The sequence below is a fragment of the Lagopus leucura genome, unplaced genomic scaffold, assembly GCF_019238085.1.
Source record: "Lagopus leucura isolate 7727_CA_CO unplaced genomic scaffold, USGS_WTPT01 Super-Scaffold_741, whole genome shotgun sequence".
Classification (NCBI taxonomy): domain Eukaryota; kingdom Metazoa; phylum Chordata; class Aves; order Galliformes; family Phasianidae; genus Lagopus; species Lagopus leucura.
Genome location: NW_024962256.1, coordinates 5554633 through 5578052, shown reverse-complemented (window position 1 = coordinate 5578052; position 23420 = coordinate 5554633). Strand labels below are relative to the sequence as shown.

The 23420-nt window shown below is 38.9% G+C and overlaps 1 protein-coding gene across 2 annotated transcripts in view; it reads left to right on the top strand.

The window, feature by feature from the left end:
• GFRA1 (GDNF family receptor alpha 1) overlaps nt 1–23420 on the top strand; it is a 195877-nt gene that overhangs the window by 110454 nt on the left and 62003 nt on the right. For both annotated transcript variants that reach the window (XM_042863600.1, XM_042863599.1), the window contains exons 7-8: nt 10–188; nt 23066–23122. In XM_042863600.1, coding sequence (XP_042719534.1) covers nt 10–188; nt 23066–23122 — 236 coding nt within the window. The remainder of the gene's footprint in view (nt 1–9; nt 189–23065; nt 23123–23420) is intronic.

Below are 23420 nucleotides of genomic sequence, written 5' to 3'. Positions count from 1 at the left end.
TTTTTACAGAAAATGCAATTCAGGCTTTTGGTAATGGTACTGATGTGAATGTGTGGCAGCCGATTTTACCGGTACAGACCACAACGGCCACAACTACAACAGCTTCCAGACTTAAAAACATAGGTTCAGAGACCACCAACAATGAAATACCCACCCACAACGATTCACCAGCATGTGCAAACCTGCAGGTAAGAAAGTCTTGTAATTGTTGCAGTGCATGAAAGAAAGTTGTTCATGGAGTTGTGTGCAGTGAAGTCCTGCTGCATGAATACAAACCCACATTTGAGTATTTGTTTATTCCCATGTTGTAGTTACAAGCCGGATGCACTACAAAATATCAGACACTGTTTTAAATAAGAAATGCTCAGATTTCAGAATGGACTTTTTGCCTCTCTGTTACAGAAACAAAGGGTAGTAGTATTTAATTTGGTAGCACAGATTTGGATATGAATGTGGTGCTCTTAAATCCTGCCAGTATATTTAAATTAGTCCCCTGAGTAAACCAAGCTCAGGGAGAACTCTGAATGTTAGCTGTCATGAAATACTGTCTTTTCCAAACTTCTTTATTAGCTTACTGGCAGTAAATTTAAGGGTGGGGGTTTTTTGCCTCTTTTTTTTTTTTTTTTTTTTTTTTGTCTGAGTAGGTGTGAGGGATGAAGAAATGGGGCAAAGATACAAACTGTTTTGGATCAGGTGTCCTCCTAAAGTGGGATCAAAGTTGTGATGCGATTTTGGCCAATGGCTGCAGCCATTTTGTTCGTTGTTTCAATTAGCCTATTCGTGGTGCGTCACTGGATTTTAAAGAGGCTTATCAATTGCTCAAGGCAGTGATGAATGTGCAGCCCTTAGAAAGTGTGAAAAATTTGGGCAGGAGAGAACTGTGAAATCTGGGCAGGAAACAGCGTAAGATAACAAGCAAGGTAGATTAACATTCTTTTGAGGCGTTACTGACTCAAATATGCAGAAATAATAGTAAATAGTGTTGAATTCAGGAGCTTCTGTTTTAATTTGATTCTTCATATCTGTACATTCATTATTAGTTAAGGTTTGTAAGTTATTGATGAACAGAAGATAGTTGTAGGCACTACATTCCTCTATGCAGAGGCCATTTCACCAAATGAAATATGCTAAAAAGAACTGTAATCTTTTAAATCTGGAACTCAGAATATCTAGCATCTAAAGCAAAAATGACTTCAGGTATTATTAATTCACTTCATGTTATATTAAGGAGTTTTGAGATAGAGATTGCATTTTCCTTCAATTTTTGTACAGCTTCCTATATTGTAAGGCCTCCAGATGCTCCCAAAATGCACAATAAATAATGAGCTTAAGAAGTGGCAAGCGATCACAGTCTCACTGGTTTTGGTTTGATTTGCAAATACTCTTCAAGCCTCAACAGATGTCCCAAAGTTCTGAAAATAAAAGTTCTTCCCTGTCCTCCCTACCTCACTCATATTAGTCTGGCATTTTGAGGCCATGTTCCCCATGAGATTATTAACAGCCGTGCTGTGGCTTCAAGTGTTCCCCTGACACACTGGATGGAAGTAAAGGTCTCTAAGGAAAACAGCATCCTTTAAAGAAATGATCTGCTGTTTTGTAGAAGCTATAGATATGTTGGTACTCAAAGGTCACCGAAGTTACATGCGTCACACAGATTTATTCTTGTGAAATACAACATTCAGGTTACAACTTTTTCTGCCTCTTCTGTGTCAGAATTAAACCACGGAGAACAAAGCTCTTACATTTCAATGCATCTTTTTAAGGTAACTTGCAAAAAGTGCCAAAACAAGCCTACTTTTTTTTTTTTTTAACCTGTGTTTATTGGACAGTGTGGTGCCACTTTGCACATTGAGACTTCAACCTCAGTTCACATTTTACAGAAGAACTGAAAGCATTCATATCACACTTTCAAAAGTGCATTCATTCCAAGGCTCTCCTCCTATGAAAAAATAGGCCTTTGTAGTATTTTCAAAACATGAACTCAAGCTACTGAATCTGAAGGGCTTTGTTATACACTTAGCATCTGAGCAGAAAGATTTCAGAAAGGCAGTAAAGCCTAAATATTCTGAAAAGTAGAATTAGAAGCATAAGTATGGAAAGACAATGACAGAGAGGGGATAAGGATGTGATCGCTGAGATGTTACAGGGCTGAGTATCCTAGTTAGTGGATTTCAAAATGCTGTAAAGGAAGAAAGAGCAGGAAGTGATTGATTACTATAAATTGCCATAGAAATAAATACAGTAAGGGAGGAAAGAGCAGGAAGTGATTGATTAGTATAAATTGCCATAGAAATGAACAAATACTAACCTCCTGAGGTTGTAAAATACAGGGCATTAACCCAGTCTGCCAAATGTGTCACTGGCTGAGCAATTTTTATACATTTTTTCCTGACTTGTTCAGAATGGCTGTATGAAAAGCGAGAGTTCACTAATGGTTTTGTCATTCTGCCATGTACTCCTGCGCACGTGCCTACTTGGAGTCTGGAATGGCTACAAATGCTTAAAGAAAGTATGAGATACTCTTTGTTTATCTGAAGTCAGTATTTATTTCAAATACCTGCTGAAGGTTTGGACTTTAAACTCAAGAAATGGTCCTTTGTTTCAGTGTACCACTTCTACAAGAATTTACAGTTCATTATACTGATATTCTCTTACTTCCAGCTGATGCAGAGAAATGTTGATTTTTGGTATATGCTTATGATATGTTCATATATGCATGGATTTGTACACTGCATTACTGTTTTCTCTCCCTGAGTTAAATTGGCACACTGTCTTTTCCAGGAAGATGCTTAACTTCATCAAGAGTCTTTCTATAATCATGGCTTACAGCAAAGTTTTATAAATACAAATATTAAGCAGTGGCTAGCTTTATACAAAATGCCAAATTCAGCTATTTCTGAGGTGCTGTATGCCTATCAGAGTCTACAGCACTACATTAAAAATGAATAGAAGTTTTAAAAAGTGAACAGAAAGGCAGAAGATGAAGGCCAGTGATGTTGTCCTTACACAAGCATATTTTTTTATCTTTTTTCAGGCAGCTGCACTCTCCTATTTACTATTTAGTGACCGTATTTATTTGTTTGTCCTTCTTTCTTGGTCGTAACTGGTATGTGCCAGTCAGAAAATGATTATGGTATTCATTCTCATGTTCTGCCACCACTGCTTGAACCATCATGTTGGATTATGTGAAAAGGACAAGAGAATTACTTTGGATTTGCACTCACTCCATGTATTCTTCAAGAAAAATGCTGCTTCTGCATTTAGGAAAGATACATGGAAATGAAAAATGATACTAAAATATACTTCAGATGATAGACGAGACTAGATTAGACTACAGTCATCAGAGATAAATAAAATATTAAGGCTTTCATACTGACTTTGCTATAATATTTGAATGAACATTTTGCACATGACTAAAAATGTAAGAAATCAAAGTGGCTGAGTACATTTCATTCTAATTTTCTGCATCAACTCCCTACACAAAGGCAATATACTTTGTTTTCTCATGTTTATTACAAATGTTCTGATCTAGGTAACCTTGGCTCAGCATTCAGATGGAATTTAAGGTTTTTGTGGTTTTGATTAACTGTGAGCTGTGGAACATATAACTGAGATATGTGGCCCTTCAAACTAAAGGCAGATATTTTTCGGTTGGGTCCAGCATGTCAATGTCCTTTTATTCTCAGCAGGAGATTTCCAGATTTAGGAGGTAGGATTTTAAAACCTCAAATATTTTGCAGGGAAACAGAGGAAAAGAGGAAAAATGTAGGTACTTATAAGCAAATTTTGTGGATTTGTTGTGTGATTGGGGAGTGTTTATAACAGTGTGGGTGATGTTGCATGCTGTCCATATATTTCTCACAATTCCACATAAACTTGGGACTTGGAGAAGAATCTATTATGGCAAGCCTTTAGGACAAAAGCAAGTGACAGAATCCACAGTTCTCTGAGGAGAGCAGAAGTTAAACGTGACTGAGACTGGAGATGACTGTCCTTTTAGCTTGTAGATCTAGGTTTTGCAGATCTTCACCCCTGTGCCTGCTAATCTGGTTTTTGAAATACTGTCTACAACTATCTAATGTAGCTTTCTGTGTGCCACATATTGTTATTATTACAGGCATTGTGTAAGTGTTGGGAGAGGGTTAAAAGCTTCCATGTAGTGCTGAGGATCAAGACTCAGTAGGTGTGGAGCTTTGTGTGATGATAATGGGTAGTGGGTGAGCATAAACAGGGATCATGGGCAGCATGTACAGTTTAGTTGATTAGGGAATAGTACAACTGTCAAGATCATACTCTGAAATATAGACAAAATGAATTTCATTTATCCCCTGTGCACACCAGTCTCAGCTTGTCCATATGGTTGGTACCCTCTTTTCTATGGTCCCTCCACACCACCTGTGATCATTCAGCTTCTTTTCATTTTGTGGAAAAGCAAGCGCTGTCCTTTCAAATGCCCTGCCTATCCTTTTCCCTGGGAGACGTTGTACTTGGACCTCCAGACATTGCAGCTGCACAGAAAGTTCCAGTCTGGAGCAAAAGATGGATGAGAATATAAAACTCCCATTGCTGTGCCAGAACAAATTGGAAAAAAAAATAGAATATTGACTAAATGTTTCATATGAAAAGATTTAAATTTACTTCCTGTATTTCCAGGATTAGCTGACATAATGGGGTCAGCTTGCTGGTAAAAGTGATTTACAGAACACCTATTGGCAGCTTTTCTTCTGAAAAAGCAGCATCTTTAATTTGCTTCAGAGGCAATTCTGCTGTACCTAAAGGAGTCTTTCGTGCTTTACATGTTCAGATTAAAATCTGGCAGCTAGGGGTAGTTTAGTTTCATGTTTAATTGTTGCATCCTTCTAATCTGGACAGCACTAAACAAAATTCTGTTTCACTAAAACAGAGGCAGCTTTGTCCATTCACATTGATGTCAACAAAGTTAATCCTTATTTTCTTCAGCAGCATTTTGAATGGGGTCATCAAAAATGTGCTCTTAGAAGCGTACAGTTCCTTGACACTGTATTCTTTTACTTCATGATTCCTGTACCTTTTGGACAGAACCCAGGAAGGTCAGGTCACTACAAGAGAGGCTCAGTTCTCGTTTCTCTGTATGCTTGTTCGGATATTCATCGTTGTGAAAGTAGCCAGCAGTCCACTTGCATTGCTGGCATTGCTGTACATGCAGTGTATCTCAACAGCAAAAGGCTGCTTTGCAGTGAACATAGGCTTACATATGTGCTAATGGTGTATCATGTAGACTACTCCCACTGGAGCAAGGCTGCACTTATGTTCTGCAGTGTCTTTGCCAAATAATTTCAGGACCACACAAGATGAATGATTTTGCTGAAATCCTGCTGAAGTTCAAGGTCCAATTAGCACAGCTGATGAATTTCTAAGAAGAGAGAATCTTTTGCCTCTTTTGAACATCGGGGGAACAGTTTGAGGATGTAGCCAAGTATTATACCCTATAGGCTCATATATATCATATGAGTGACAGTATTGCATCCACTGTCAGCAGTCAGCAGAAAATAGTTCACATATACCAGCCTTGGCTGAGCTTTGCAGTTAAGCACAGGGCCCTGCTGCAGGAGCTGTCAGGATTTGTAAAGTAATATGTAGCCAAAACTCTCTTCTGGTAGTAATGGGCACAGCTCTGTTGCCATAATCAGCACTGCTCAGATGTGCACCAGCTGAAGCAAACATTCAGTCTTTTTGGCATATAGACAGGGCTTTATGTTTGATCATTAGAGCTCAGTGAAATACTTTTAGTGTTGGAAGTTGGGTATAATAAATTTCTGTTACTGAAGGATAACAATAGCAAAATGGTTTATTTTACATATTAGAATTACAGTTTAAATTACGTTTTTCTGACGAGTATGCTTTTCATTATACCAAAATATTGGGCATGTATACTGCTGGAGAGCATAATACTTTAGAATTATTTCATCAACGCTAAAATATTTTACAGTTCATTTAAAAAAAGTTTTAATAGCCTGAGCATCTTTAATGTATTATAATAATACAGCTCTTTATAGCAGACTGTAAAACTCTAGCCTACAGTTTTAGGAGTCATGCAATTTTGTTTTATAGTTTAATAATTGTTCAATTGAAAATGACTATGAGGTTACTAAAAAGCACTTTAATGACTTACGAAAATACAATTTTATCAAAATGTATTGCACACCTTTATAGAAATTAAAATTTCTACGGACAGGTTATAGTTTTCATCCTCAGAAAGAATTTTCCAAATTGTTGCTATTAAAAGCAGAGGTAGCATTTGCAGCATTCCCCTAAGCCACGGTTGCTTCTGCGTTTCTTGTCAGTATCCCTTGTAGGAATAGCCACAGAAATACAAAGTGCTAGAATAAACCAGAGTCAGAATTCTGAATCACATCAGATAAGCCAAATTGAGCCATTCATAGGCCATGTTATTACTTTATATGGTTATTTATCATATTAAAGGTATTCCTAATGTCAGCCAACTTTAGTTCTCAATCAAATATCTGGTCCGTCATACATTTCCCTTCTGTAACAGATAGCTTCCTATAGCCTTCAAAATCAGCTGTAAAATAGAGCACAGTATTCTAACCTAATTTTAAAGCATAACTACTTCTAATAAAAATTCTAGGGCATTACGTTGTGATGGTAGATGTTTAATCATACTGTCTTTGAAAGTACAGTTCATAACATATTGTGCATTTATGGAACTTGACAAAGTGTTTTGTTTAAGATGTAATGTTTGCAGTTAGCAAATATTAGGTTTTGTCCATGACTTTGTTTCCTTTTATATATGTGCATGTGGAAGTAATTCTGGCTTCACTAGCAGGCTGGCCCTGTTGCAAAGCAAGTGCAGGCAAAAAAAGTTCATGCCACCGGGTTCCTAATAGAATGGAGAGCTAGAAAAGAATCCTTGAAGTCCCTAGTACTCTCTTATTTTTACCACAGCAATTTGTGAGAGTCCTACTTACAGACCAGAATCCCATTGAACTATATATTCTGAGGGCTTGTGGTGACAGAGTGCTCCTGACCTTAAAATCCTAATTACAGTTGTCTGCAGTTAAGGTAGCACCTCACAGACTTCATTTATTCTGAATGCCACTTGGTGTATTGCAGTGCTCTAGAACAATAAATATTTTACCATTATAAATTATGTTAATATGTTATCTACATTAAACCAGGTTAATACTGACTTGTAATATTTAAAAAGTATATCCACAGAGACACGAGGAAAACCAAAGTAAAAGACTTGCACTACCTCAGATAATGGAGACAGTTGTCGATACTGAGATGTTTCTTTATGAAGTCTGAAGACAGTCTGATAGTTGCTAGAATTGATTAAATTTTAACAAATCAAATCTTTCTTTATCAACTCTGTCATTTTTGCAAAGAATTGTTATTTTCTAGGCAAACAAAGGGACTTGCTGCCAATTTTATGAGACTTCTACAATTGACATGTATTTTTTAAACACTGCATTGATGGTTTTGATTCATAGTTTGCTGGCTTATGACCAGATGACAGTGTAGAGGCTTAGTAATTTTGGATACTAAGGCAGTTTAACCACAGATGTGTATAGCGTTGTGAATCACTCAGTCTTGAGAAGGATATGGCGTGGAGGAGTTGAGAAGTGAGGAGGAGGGACAGCATAGCAATTGGGTGCATGATGTCTTCATTCCATGGTTAAGAAGGCTGTCACCGGGGAGACCACAATGTGTTGTACAAGGGTTGCACTGAAAGTAATGCCTCCTATTATGTTACATTCATCCACAGTGTCAGAGGCAGGTGTTGGTGGTATGGCAGTAGAGCTTGAACCTTCCCACCAGTATTCCATTATATTCCATTGCTGTGTGACAGAAGGGCAGTTGACAAAACGGCATCTGACATGGAAGCACAGATGATGTAAATATGAGTAATTGAATTCCTCCACATGGGCAAAATGGCACCCATTGACATTCATCAATGCTTGGTGAATAGAGACCAATCAGTGGGCATGAGCACAATGAAGAGTGGGTGGTATGTTTCAGCAGTGGTGACGGCAACATGAAAGACAAACCTCATTCCTACACCATCCACAGCTGCCACACCACAAAATGAAGAGGGTCTTGATCAGCTCATCTATGTGAATTGTCAGATTATGATCAGGGAATTGTGCACAGAAATACATCAGCTTCAGTGTATGAGAAACAATAGTGGCAGCGTTGGAATATCACAGAGGTTGTGGCAGGTGAGTCTCACAAATGCTTGTGCAGAAAAAGAAAGAACACCAAAGAACACATCAGCTGTGACCACTACTACAGAAAAATAGTTTCTGTAGCTGAGAATTTGCTCTATTGTGTAGTGTTATTGTGCTTGTTGTATCTGTTGTAGTTTCCATAGAAATAAATAGGAGGTATTACTTGCAGAGCAACGTATGTATATATTTCTGGTTCTGGGTCTCAAGGTTTCCTTCAGCTCTTTTCCTGCACCCTGGCATCCTCAGAAGTCGGAAAGGTGGTTTCACATCCTGGAGTAGGATTGTGGGGCTGCCCTTCATGGAGTCTTTTCCCAAAATCTTTGTTCCCCGATATTTTTGAGTGTTTTCTTGTGTATGTTTGGGATGAGAACACCTCACAGATGGCTATTCTATTCACATTTAGCTGATGTTCTTTGGTTTGATGTCACCATTCTGCGCTTCTTGCAATTGCCTTGCTGTGAACTCCTGAGTAGTTTTATGCTTCTTAATGATATACAAGTTGTCTGTGTATTTTACTTACCTATCTCCTAGTGCACATTAAAACTGTTCTGTTTTTTGGGGCAAGTAGTCAATTCTATTTTGTCTACTATTATGGCAAAGCATGGTGGAAAGTTCATAGGTTTATGCTTACAACTCTGTCTGATTTATGTTCAGTCCAAAATAATTTTGAAGGAGCTATGAATGGGATGGTATGCCAAAGCCCATACCCTGTTGTCGTGGGTCCTGGGCAGTCGTGATGCAAACAGAGTTTTCTACAGAGCAACCCAGGCCTTGAAAACCTTATGTAGGTGTATAATTGTCTCTTACTTGGTAACTAGATGTTGTTCAAATTGTGTTCAAATTTACTTGTTGCTCGGTTCAGCTGATTCATTATTAAGAATATAGAGTTGAAGCATTCTAGGAAGATATATGAATTCAAATAGTCCAGTGCAGATACAGGACTTACAGAAAAATAGAAAGGGGTTATTTGATGTTACCCACTGGGTGAAAATGGGTTTGAAGGCATTTACCATAATTTCAAAACTAAATCATATAGTGTTAGCTTTAAGCATACTTCCAGCATCTTGCAGAACATGCCATTTGTGGAAGTGGATGTGGCAGCTTTCTTCATCCTCTTAGTCTCACCGCAACAGTACTTTTCTTGGCACAGACCTGTAACTTTTCCTCTGCAGCTCTAAAAATCCCCGTAGCAGCATCAAAGAAAATGACACTGCTTTTAGTGAGAGAGAGATTCCCTTAAATTCATATAAGGAGAGCCATTCTAAACACCTTCAAACACCCTTCTGTACTATTGGAAACCCTCCTTCTTTCAGAAAATAGAAAGTTCCCTCTCAGGAAACAATAACCGAGACTATCACTACCTGTGGATGTAATATTAGCTGTTAGCCCATTAGCTCAAGGTACAGGCATATCTATTCCATCTCGGAAACCTCACTTCTAATTAACTGTTAATCTTCATTGCATCTTTGCATCTTTTTCCTATATGGCCTTTCCTCTTTTTTTTTTTTTTTTTTTGTCCCTTCCTGCATATCCACACTTTTTTCTTTAGGTACTCAACTGTCTCATAGTCTCATGCTGATATGAAATTTAGCACTTTATTTTTCTTTATTCCTTGTGTCTGATGTAACATCTACATACAGATTCAGGGGGAGAAAAGGACAGTAGAAGACTGAGTAGGAGGGGTGTTGAGCCCATATGGCACAGGAAGAGCCTCCCTGCCATCACTGACTTGGTTAACCTGGAAAGAGGAAAAGGTGAGGGGTTGCAGCCATGCTGGCAATCAGTAAGAGATTGGACTAGGTCTGTATTTTGGTCTGGGAGAATGTCTGATGTGATCCTGTTTCTTTATCCTTAATTAAAGAGAATAGATTGCATCCCTCTACCAATAGCAAACCCAAGTAGATAAGGGTTGTTTGTGCATGTAAAGTTATTTGGGTCTACAGAGGCAATCATGTGACCTATCAAATTCTGTGGTTTGTTTTTTACATACATAGAAAAATGAACTTAATGTTGCAATTAACAATTACCTGTAGGTACATCATGTCAGTCCTTGATTTTTATATGTAAATTACAGCTCTAAAAAACTACTCAAGTCTGTAGTTATCATACAGCAGATATGATCCAAAACCTTTCAGTAGCAATAAAGATCATTTCTTAGGAATAGTTTTATCCTAGGTAAAATCTGGAAAAGTCTACCTAATCAAAGATAGACTGTAACTAATTATTCTACATATCATATTGGTGACAGTGCAGCCTAGCTATTGAAGTGCTATAGTTCAGAACCCTTCCCATAGCATGCTTAGATCTTTCAAGTAGTTAAACCAAGTTTATAGTACAGGAAGTAAAACATAGCTTTTTAATCAAATTGGCTAACATATATACTGTTAATAAAAAAAATTACAATATCAAAACATCTGAACATAAATGTATTCTGCTTTTAACATGTCTGCTGCTTCTTCCTATGCTCTTCACTGTAGTAAAATGCTGGAAATAAAACGTATCTCACATTCCCTGCTTATTTTTTGTCCCTGAGACTTTCTAATAAGCTGTCTCACCTGAATAACAGATCTTTAAGTTACCTTTAAGCCGTCTACTCTACAACTTCCAACTTGCTTTTGAGTTCCAGAATTGAAGATGCTGTCACTCACTTCTATTCCTTGCATTCAAACTCAATGGGAGTTCAAAATGTTTACTTCAGTCTGTACTTTGGAGAATGAGAACCTAGCTATTTCACATCAGATTGAAGTTCTAATCAGTGGATTAGGCCTAATAATCCCACCTGAGGTTAAATCCTCCTGTGTGGTTAGCTCCTTCTGTGAGCCACTTTCTGTGATCTTTTAAGCAGACTGACTGTTGTGCATAATGCAGGATATTTTTTCATAGGTTCACTTAGCATGTATCCTAACGAATTATAGGATTATCCTCCTTCATGACTCTCTTAAAAGAGAATTATGTATACAGGGCAGTAATTAACTAAATACTGCATTACATAGTACTAATTTTTTTTTCCCCAGATTGACATTTTCAGAAGCCTCGAATTGTCTCTAGTTCCAAGAGGGTTGTGCATTATCAATTGCACAAAAACATTTGGATGTGCTGAGTTCATGCTTAGCTTTTAAATACGTACATTCAAATTTTTATGTACATGGAGAGTAAGGTGTGTACTAGGTAGGCCCCAAGTAGCTACGTGCTTTGGCTGTAGTGACATGACTTCTGCAGTAAATTTGGCCAATTAAGCATGCACAGATGAATGCAAAACATTTACAAGGATCTGTGAAAAGCTGCTCCTAAATTTGTGTCTGCATAAATCCTATGTGTGCTTGTGAGAAGACTGTTTGATCAGAACTTTCCTGATCAACAATGGAATGTTTTTTACAGCAGCATGCCCACTCCTAGTAAGGGTAGTGCACTCACAGTTGCACGTATCTAAGTTAAATTCTTGAAGACTGTTGCAAATAAATGTTCTCTGTGTGTGCTATTTTGCACACTTCAATCACATATGCACTATAATTATCCAGTTCTGAGGGCAAATTTAGGAATTTATTCCTACAGGGAACTTCCTGAGTGCGAATTCAGACGTCAAATTCAAATTCAGAAGGAATAGTTGTTCATTTTTCATATTTTGAACTTAATTAGTTAGGCATATTCATGCAACTATTGGCAGAATTGTGCTCTCATCGAGTCAGCCTAAACCTTATTACTTTTAATTAAGATTTCCTGATTATTCCTAAGCATTCAGTCATGGTTATTTGCAGATGAGAAATTCCGATTGTTATAGGCACAACTGCAAAGGTTTAGATAAAAACCACACATGGTCTATACGCAGCTAATGAGCTTAATGAAGATACTTAGAAACCATTAATTAAGCAGAGGCTTTTCACCTTCAGGGTGATGACTGAGATATGATGTTGTATTTAGAAACAGCACTGACAGCTCTTTGATAAGTGCTCTTAGTGAGAGAGACATGTTTTTTGGAAGCTGAACATTACATGAACAGCCTCTGAAATACAGGTCATGCTGGCTCTTGTAAGTGTAACAGGGACTGAACTCTGGCGTTTCATGAGCGTTTTAAATAGAGCAACTGGCAAAGTTGCAACTCCAAATAATCTCTGAGCCAGTGAGATGCATCTGCTCATATGCTCTGCAATCCTCATTCATCATCTGCTGCCCTGTGTTACTATAAAGGCTGTTGTTCTGCAATTATGTTCATCCATGCACAGTGTATCAGTAGTGCTATGTCCTGTGCTGTTCAAGTGTGAGAAGCGTAGTGATACCCCAGATCCCATTTTAATGATGTTCTTAAATTTTAGAAGGCTAATTCCATCCTGGCTGCTAAACACAGCTTCCATTTAACCTGTTAAATTCACTTCTCACTGCAAAAAGCTTGTCTCTCACAGAAAGGGAAATTAAGAGCATGAGGAAACATCTCAAGTTCTTTGCGGTATTATAGACATACATCCCATTAATTCCGTAGCTCCTTTGATGAAGCGCACTGTCTCAGGTGAAAATTATTAACACTTTTGTGCACTTGACCTGTCCTTTTAAGAGAAGTGCTCCAGATCCACCTCCTCATTTCAAAAATACTACAGAATAGTTTGTGTTGATCTGATCTAGATGAAACTAGCTATCTAGAAATATAAGGCTATATGTCCCACTAATAATCTCCTGAACTATCCAGTCTGCTACAACATAATACTTCAAACTGTAGGGAAGCTATTAAAAATAAATCTTCGAAAGCTTTAGTATGGAAACCTGGCAAAATATACCCCAAATGATGGCTGATCTCTATTTTATTCACATTGTTAGTATTCCTCTATTTATATTCTCAGGCTTATTAAATGTAAATATAAAAGTAAGCCTTCTGTCCCTCTGTGAATGATTTGTGTGATGAAACAAAACAGAATAATATCTTACAAATACAATTTTGCATAATCTGATAATTATTTGCATAATCTGATTATTATGGGCTCTGATTTTTTTTAACACGGCTGTAATTTACAAACATCTGAAACTCCCAATACTTTTTGTGCCTATGAAATCATTTCAGTTATGGAGAAATGTTTCTTAGTGTTTCACTAAGCTCAAATTTGAGGCCATGCTTGCAAGTGGTATTAGGAAGTTTGTGCTTTCATTTGTTGCTGCGTGGAAGATTTCCCACTGGTGCTGTGAGACCAGGCCAGTAAAGAATAAGAAGAATCATTCTAATAAGGTCGTGCTGTTGTAGACCTCTCTCACAGAAGAGTTTCTCTAGTTATTTGAATAGCTTCATTAGCTACAATGCAAGTGTTGTGGGTGAGAGCATTGTGTAAATAATGGATATGAAGAAAGCCACTATAATATAATCCATTACAGTATTGCATATTCTATTGTAGTCCATTAAAGAGAAATAAGGTTAGATTTTGATTTCTACTAATTAGAGGGAAGGTTCGATCTTTCTCTCCTCCACTCCAGTGCATGAAGAATGAAGTATATATAATTAGAATGCTACATCGGAGTCTCTTTTAAATACTGAATTTTAACATGTATTCTGCAAGGGCCTTTTAATAATGTCTAGGAAGCTGATAAGACAAAGGTCTAGGTGATCTGCTGGTAAGACTATGGTTGTTTTTTGTTGTTGTTGTTTTTTTTCTTTTGGTCATCACGTAAGTCTGGTGAAACTTAAGAAACTTAAGCTTATCACTGAAAATGAAATACCAGCAATTGGAAGATGATGAGGGGACTGGAGCAGCTCCCCTATGAAGACAGGCTGAGGGAGCTGGGCTTGTTCAGCCTGGAGAAAAGAAGGCTGCGGGGTGACCTCATTGCAGCCTTTCAGTACCTAAACGGAGCATACAGAGAGGAGGGGAATCAACTCTTTGAAAGGATAGATAACTGCAGGACAAGGGGAAATGGGTTTAAGTTGGGGGAGGGAAGATTTAGGTTGGACGTCAGGAGGAAATTCTTTACAGAGAGAGTGGTGAGGTGCTGGAACAGCTGCCCAGAGAGGCTGTGGATGCCCCGTCCCTGGAGGTGTTCAAGGCCAGATTGGATGGGGCCCTGGGCAGCCTGGTCTAGCATTAAATGTGGAGGTTGGTGGCCCTGCATGTGGCAGGGGGGTTGGAGATTCATGATCGTTGGGGTCCATTCCAACCCTGTGATTCTGTGAATTGTATGATGTTAATTCACTTTCAGAAATCAGAATGACATCAGAGTTTCTTAATCCAACATACTAACACAGAATTTGAATGCCTGTCTATAACAGTATGGAGAAAGATAAAATGTCTAATGAATGACAAGTGACTGGGGTTTTGCTCTTTTCAGGGGGACCCAATGATGGTACAGGGGGTGATGGGCACAAGTTGGGACATAGAAAGTTCTTCACAGCTTCTTTGCTGTGTGGGTGACAGAGCACTGGAACAGGCTGCGTAGAGAGGTTGTGAAGTCTTCTCTGGAGATATTCAAGGCTCACCAGGCTTCTGTGCAGCCTACTACAGGTTTAGCAGGGGGTTGGACTTGATGATCTCCAGAGGTCCCTTCCAACCCCTTCAATTCCATGATTCTTTGAAATAGATTATTATAAACACAACTGACAGATTCACCTGAAGATGTCTTATATTTCATGTTTAAAAAAAATCCTTTGTTTAGTGACTCTGATCTTTGCCAAAGCATAAACTATTTTGAGTGAAATTTTCCAAGCTATGTTTGTGGCTCTGGCCAAATTTAAAGGGAACAGATGTCTCTCAGAAACACATTGTGCCACAACCTGTTTTTGTGGTAGTCTCACCTTGGTAAACTTGATTGCATTGCTTAAAAGTAAGCTTTCTGATATTTTTATTCTGAGTGGTATTTTCAGCACTAAAAAGAAACATGGCTACTGAGACGAGTACTGCAGTAAGTTCACTAAAATTTCAGCCCTCTGTGTTCTATAGATACATCTGTGCACCTGCGGAACTCAGCTACAGGATTAGGAGAACAGGGAGAAAATGCTTTAAATTTTTATTTCAGTGGCACTTCTGGAGAGCAGACTGTGCCAAAAATGCAAAATTTCACTAATTAATCCAAATCACAGCTGTTCAAGATTGAAATACTTTAAAAGCAAAAAACAATCTCTAAATCATGTCATGGTTTAATGGACTCAGTCATAGCCACGTAACTGCGGATGTGAGGAAACAAATGCACTGGGATTGAAGGGTATAAATAAAACAGGGGGGTTAGGGGGGGATGTGTGATGGGCACCTCAGCTAACAGGCTAATTTCCTCTGCCTTTCTGTGCAAGGTTATATCTGTAGCCTTTGCTTTTGAATCCCTGTAATTGAAGCAAATAGCTTGTTATCCTAAGTGTTTTCTAAACCCTTTAAAGGCTGACCACTGCATTTTCTTTGCGTGTGTATCTGTGCCGGCACAACACGCACGTGCGTACACACATGGTTAATAAAGACAGAAATTTTGAATGTTCTTAGTTTCTTAACCAAAAGCAGATGTTCGTGGTCGTTCTCTTCTCCCCTTCCCTTTAAAATTCATGAGTGAATACAGTGCTCAAGAAACCAGCAATAATATCCATTGCTTCAGGTTGGTGCAGCACGGAAGGCCGCTCCTTGCACTGCTCAGCGCTGCAGGCCTCGTGACGGCTGCTGCTCAGGCAAGCTTGCCTGATCCTTCCCTCCAGCTGCAGAAGCAGACGAAGGCACCCTGGTCCTGCTGCCCGAGTGTGGTGGCAATGCATGACCTCTGTTCCCTTCTACCTCCTGGCAGCTTGAGGCTGGATGCCACATGAAGCTGATGCATGGTCAGCGCTTCCCTGCTGAGCCCTATCCCTGCAGCTCCTTCGGGTCTCCCAGGCAGCTGAGCTTTTCCTTGCAGGGCCCCGGCTGGACACCATCCCATCACCTGCCAGTCACGCTTGGTGCCAGCCCTCCTGCTGCCTGTGACGGCATGCGTGGAAATAGGAAAGGCAGCGCGGTGCCTGCATTCGTGTGGTGCCTCTTTCAAGGCTCATTAGTGCAGTGCAGGCCCGTGCTGTTCTGGCTGAGCTGCTCGCAGTCCCATCGTAGCCGTGGCTGACAGCTGCTCAGGAGTGTTTACAGCACACTCCAGTGCACCACGTAGCCTGGTCTAATAGGGGAGGTAGGCACTTCACCTGCTGCCAAACAGAACAACTTTGTTTGCATATTCGGACACGCAAGGGCACACACTCTAGCCCAGGGACGTGCTGTGGGATCTGTATTCCTTCAGCGGCTTACCTTTGTTCAAAATTAAAAGCAGAAGTTGTTTTGTAACGGGGATTGTAATGGCTTCGTGTTCATGTTTCTGTCCTTTAGATGCTGTTTGGTGCACAACAGCCAGATGCTACCTGTTACCACCGCATATGGCGCTGGGTTGATAGTTGTAGTAAATCACTAGAAGAGTGGGCTTTAATAACGAAATCCCAAACAACTCGTCTTTGGATTACGTGGCTGTTCTGTTTCATAAACAGAGGAAAAAAACAAAGCCTAGGCAGCCTAAGCCATTGAGATATTAACAAAACTTATTCCATCTATGCTTTTTAGTATTCTGTTTTTCTTCTCTGCCCTTCTTAATGCAAAAATATTTGCTTGAGGCAAATCCATAAAAAGACCATATTAGGAGAATTGCATAATATCCTCTAAAAATAGGAAGGAGGAATCTAGGACTTCAGAAATCCTTTTTACTTAGAGAAATAAATGACTGAGCACGAAAACAAAATTGTAACATGTTACTGTACTGCCATGAAAGGTAAGTCAGGCAGTTCAGTTGACTTGGCTTTGTGTCATATTTTGTACTCTGCTTGCTGGGAGACTAATTGCTTGAAATAAATATTTGAAGATCTCCATGTCTGGTCCTTGTAAGCTGTTTGATCAGTTTGGTATTTCTGATAGGATCTGTTTTTCGTAAAACCTTAAAATATTGCTGCTAGACACTGTTTGTGCCGCATTGTCCCAGCCATATATATTTGTGCAGTGAGGGATGGGGCTTAGGTAGACCTCATCTTTTTTAAAATAATGGATCTGGGAATGGTCAAGCAATGTTCATGCTGTGCAGGTCATTTTTCCGCTTTTCCCCACTTGCTTCTGCTCCTTCTGGGAGACTTATTTCTGATCTCCTCCTCTCTATCAAATTTTCTCATTGTTTTCACGTTGAAGAGGTTGGAGGGAGGGGGTTTTCTTATACCCGCACTGGACATTATCAACTCTTAAGTCCGTTTCTCAGATTTGTATAGTGCTCAATATCTGAGCAGCTGAGAGGTACGGGGAGGTTTAAAATGCACCTTATGAAAGCCAGAGCTGTCTGAAGGTGAACTAGACAGCTCTGCCTCTGTGCAGTGTTGCCCATTAAGCCGTTTCTGTGGGTTTGAGATCAGATCTGACTTGCGATTTGTGAGTGGTTGAGTTGGTAGAGCAGTGAGTGGCTGATGGCATGGAGCAGTGCTCAGGGTTGCTGGCACCCCACTGCCTGGCTCAGCTATGGGAGTGCTTTGGGGGGAAATCCTGAAAAAGCATGCCTTCATAGAAGAAAAAGGGCAAGAGTTGTCATTTTAAGTTGGGTGCAAAGCCTTGCGTGAGGATTGTAATGCTGGGAGATGTGGGAATCTGAACAGACTGGCTGATAAACTGCTCACTGCGTAACACTGCAGCCTCTAGAACTCTGTTTCCCCAATGCGTATTTGAGTACAAGGGGATAAGGGGCTTGTTTTATTTAATACATCTCAGCTGAAGAACTTGTGATTTTATTTTTACTGTGCTGGGTATTATCTATGTGGATTTAGAGACTAGTACCTGCAGTATCTTGGTAATACTTGCTTTTAAAATATTTCATTCAGTGTATGAAATAGAATAACAGGACTGTGGTGCTTTTGAGCAGAATGTCCATCGATAATTTTATGCCTTGAGCTTGCATCTTTAGGATTGATTCACAAGAGAAAAAGAGAAAGAATAACAAGCAGAAAAAAGGATCTGACTTCTTTGTTGTAGGCTTGTGCAAAGCTGATTGTTTCAAAAGCTTAAATATCTTTGTACTCTGCCTCTGTGGTATGGGCTTCAGAATTATTCGGTGCTGAATTGGATCCCTGTTTTAGTGGCCTGTGTCTCTGACCTGCACTTTGCTTACTCTTGCAACTCTTCCTTGTTGAAGGTAATTTATACTCCAGTGAGGCACAGTACTACCGTGCTAATAAGAAAATACTATTGACAGTTGTGATAGATGCACCTACCACTTAGTGTGCACAGAAGACTTAAAGCGATTGCATTTTTACAGTCTGTGTATTTCTCTGCTTATTGTTTGTGTCCTGCTGTTAGAAAAACAGCTTAGTTGCATAGTAAATCTCTCCAATCAACACCAGAAAAGAACAGAAAAGAACGTGCACCCTCATTTGTTAGAGCTACTTCAGAAGGGTGGTCATTTGAAGGATGTATTCCAGGAAATTTGTCCCTCTTTTTCAGAAAGCCTTGTTAATATGAGCAAAGCTAACCAGGCATCTCAGGAGAGGATAGAGGCACGCTCATTAAAATTATCTAAAAAAGCAACCCATACAGCAGATATCTGTCATAATGATACTTTTGTTGTCTCTGCAGCGTCTAAGCAATAAGTTCCATAAGGCATGTAAGGCCCAAAGTGTGTAGCTGACAGCAAGGGACTGGTTTCTGAACTCAGCTGCTCACTCTGTGCCTGTTTGCATTCAGGTCCAGTGCATTCAGTTCCCTTTACATCCTTCCCCTTCCCTCCTCTCCCTCCAAATTAAAGCTTACCTCCATTTGGAGCAGTCCCCAGTCAGACCTTTTGCTTGCTGTGAGTAACATAGATGTGCATGCTATCGTGGATATATAAAAATACTGCTGGATGACAAGCTATAAATAATGTGAGTATGGACTCCTGGTGAGATACTGCTCTAATGTTTAATGCATTTATTAACCATGTAATGCTGTGATTTGTAGAAGCTGGATTCATAATTACAACACAGCATTTCTGGGAATAAATCCATACCTATAGTGTTTGCAAAGGATGGGGGCTGAGGAATGTGGGGTATGGGAAGCAGAGTTATTAGGTTTGGGAAATCTTGCAATAGTTGTTAGGTGCTGAGCAAGAGAATTCTAGGTTACGATGTGTCAATCAAAGTTGTACACATAAACTCATTTAGGAGATATTGGGGTATGAGGAAGATGGAGGTTCGCAGATTCCACTTTAAGTAAGTATTTAAATGAAAGTTAGATAAGAAATCCCTCTATAAACAATATTACTTTCTTCTTTGATAAATCCACCAGCTCCTCTCCTGGTCTCAATCCAGATTTCTTTCTGAGAAGGAAAGAAGCAAAATTTTGCTTCTAGGCATGACAATTTTTTTTCTATCCTGGACATGCAGTTGGTTTCTCTGCTTACCCTTTACCATGCCCAATGCCTTCATTTGAACACTGAAAGCCAAAGGTTGTGAGGGCCCAAACTAAGCTTGTGTGACAAATGCACACTGTACTGAGGAGCTCATCATGAGGTGCATGAATACAATTATATCTAAACATAATGTGTTGCTTGTGCTACCACAGAGATAAGACTCTCTGTGAAAGCAGATGTTCATTTTTACAGAATATAAAAGCTTAAGTGAGTGCAAAATTTTGGCAGTATGGGGGCAGCTTTGCCAGAGTAGCCCCCATTACTGAATTACAGTTCCCTGCAAAGGCAATGTGAGTGTCAGCTCATCTCACGTAACTCATTGTACAGTCACAAGCATGTTACAGCTGAGTATGTCATTTGCAAATGCTATTTTACCTCAGTGAAAGAGATTTCATACTTCTTTCCATATGTTTAACCAGTTATTTTAAGCTGCTTTTCTTTCACTGTTTTTTTTATTATTATTTTTATCAGCTTGTCTTTTGTTGAATGATATATAATAATAATTGTAAGTAAATTTGAATACTGACTTATTTGCCATTTGCATATGCAGTTTTACTCCTGCAGAATTAGGTGCTTCAAACCCATCTCAGGAAACCTCCTTGCCTGGTTCATTGGGCAGGTAGGAGGCCTGAGGTGTGGGGGTTTGGTGCTCAATCTTTAGTCTTTTATAACAAACTGCTCTCATTTCCCACAGTTGTTGATGGCATAGATGCTCACTGTGTGAATTGTCTGCAGCTGTAGAAGATGGGCACAGGTTTCTGTTGTTTAATTTTTTAGGATAATGGAAGATGTTGTGGAGTATCCCAGTGGTTGAGGGTATCCTTCATAATTCAAGTGCATCTCCCTGCTTGGTTGTATTTCCACCAGGACAATCATCACAACATCCAAGTCCTTATTTTTAACCTTGTATCAGGTGTTCAATCACTGTGGCACAAATACAGCAGTTCTGGTGCTTGCAGAGCCCTTTGTAGAAGACTGAGGAAGAAATAATTTTCCCTTTAGGTTAAAATTACAGGACATATGCTTTCTATAGCACTCTCTTCAACACATAGGACTTTTTCCATTACTTGTGATTTAGTGATGCACTGTTGTATTACAGTAGTGCAGCCTATGCCAGCATTTCCATTATAACCCATTTTTACAGGTTTATAACTCAACAGTAAAAATGTACTCTTCCAATTTGAAACTTGGCATATAATGTCTCATCCCTTCTTCAAAGTGATATTTTTTCTTTCACTCTGCCTTTTCCCCCCAAAAAGAGGCTGCATTTTTTGCTGTACTTTTAAATGGGAGAAATTATTCTCTCTAATAGCAGAGAAATCTGCCTGATTATTAAAATTACTTTCCAATTCTAAGAAAGTAGGACTTGATAACAGAGGTTGCAAGTGAATAAGTGTTGATGTTAAAATTACTATGAATAAAGAGAAGTACAACTTCCTAAGCTAAAGCTAGGGAATATTGATCATAATGATTGGAAAAAACTTTTTTTGGTGTTGGTTTTGTTTCTGCGTGTCAATTTAACCCTTAAAATAGTTTCCTCGGAAGTAAATATGATTTAGCTGCTGTAAACTATTGTTTTTCAGCCTGAATGAAGTTAGGGAAGACTTTACTGCATATAAACAAAATAAAGATATTTCTATCCTGAGGAACACAGAACTGGAGGAAGAAAAATGTTGACTTGTAGTGTGGTGACAAGCTAGCAAGAGTAGGTTGTGGTTAACGCAGTGTTGCAAATCTAGAGCAGTACGCAGTAACGAACAATCCTTCCCATAGGCAGATGCTTCTATGGGCAGGGAAATGTAGCACTGAATGTCTAGGTTCAGTGCTAAATTGGAGGGTTTTTACAGTCCTTGTAGTTTTCACAGTTAAGATCTGAACATCTGCTTATAGCTCCTTTTAAGCCCCTCGTTTCAATTTCAGTGTAGTGTGTTTAGGATAAAAGAAAATCAGGATTGAAGTCCAGTTTCTCCTTCTTTATCCATCTTCCTGTGGCCATCCAGTTGAGAGCTGAAATCTCCCCAGCTGCTATTTAAGAATGTTTCCTAGTCGGTGTGGAAACCACCATCATTGCAAACACAGCAGGAAGGCTCTGCTATGTTGTTTCTTCTTGCAGTAAGTTTACTTTGAGGCATTTTTTTTCCATTTGGATAGTTTAATTTATGCTTACCATAACCACATTAATGGTAGTAATTAGAAGACAGGATATGTAAGAGAGATTTTGTGGAGGGTTTTTATTAATTAATTGAGGTATTATTTTCCCATATATTTTAAAGCTGTAGACATGTATACAATATGCATTCTTACTATAACCAAACTGTTTCACTTAAATCCCAGCTGTTTTAGGTTTCCAATTGTCTCTTGTAAATCTATTTTATATACAAAAGTGTCATGAAAATGTGCTTCTTAATGAGTAGTTCAGTTCTTTCATTTGGATTCTAAAATCAGCAATTAGGTCAAAGAATATTTTGTATCCTTAGGCAGCACCAAAGGCTCTCAGATATTAAACAAAATGGTTGCGTGTAGAACTGAATTTCTGGGAGGTGTATAATCCGAATGCTTAGCACCTCCTCACACAACCATTAGGCCAATCCATCTTTGCCAAAACCATTATCGAAAAGCCTCCCAGCCCAGTCAAGTCCTCTTGAGCAATGGAAGTATTAAACACCTTCTAAACAACTAAACACCTTCTGATGGTGTTGCAGAGTGCATGCTATTGTTTTCATTTTCTGCAATGCTGCTACCGCAAATGTTCCCTTCTTGAGCCAGTGTGGAGAGCATCCAGCAGTACCAACTGTATGCTCATCGTAAGACGTGGATGAAGGTATTTCAGATTCATTTTCTGTAGGCTTTGATCATCAAAAATGTTCATGCATTTATTAATATTCCATATGTAACAGTCAGTGAGCATAATGTAAACAAACAGCTCGTTTTGACTTACAGGTATATATGTTAAAAGACCTTAAACGTTCTATCTGTATCCATTCAGAAGAAACTCTGTGGCAGCCAAGCAAGATATTAAAACTAGGTTTAAGTTTCAGAAAGCATACATGAAGAACTTGCAAGAAGTCTGAAAGATAGAATACTCACATATTGTGCGTTTTCCTAAGGCTTGCAAACATAGTAGGTTTTTTCAAATATTCAGTAATCTTATGGTAATTATTAACTGTCATATTTCATTTCTTCTCATGAACATCCAGCATCATTTTTAAGGGGCCACAGAACACAACATGTTCTTTGCAACTGGCAGCTCTCATCATTGTAATTACTGAGTACCCTTAAAGTTTTATTCTAAATTCAAATCAGAATGGAAAACATGCAGTTACACTGGGAAAGTTTATTTGCTAATCGTGTGCAAATCACTGTTGAAATCATAGGAGTTTGACAACCCTTGTGAATTTATCTAATTGTTTTGTGCTGTGTATAAATGTACAGGGAATAAGTTTTGTGTTTGTTTATAGGCACAGAAGAAGCGGAAATCCAATGAATCTGTAGATGCAGAACTCTGTCTTAATGAGGTAAGAGTGCAGATCCTCTGTGTTTCATAGCACAGGTGTGCCGCATAATATAAAATGCTCTTTGTTCTGATTCTGTGATTATACCTGTATTTTTCTTACTGAGGATGATGAGCAATGAAAAATATTCATGTTACACCTCCATCTGAAGTGGCTCACTTTAATGTACAAATGCATACTTTCCTGTGCCTACTGCTTTACTGTTGCTAGCATAAGATACAAGGCATGTAAATACCACAATTAGAGGAGGAAGACTTAAGAAAGAAAAAAAATTTATAAGCTGGAAACCTCCATATTCTCT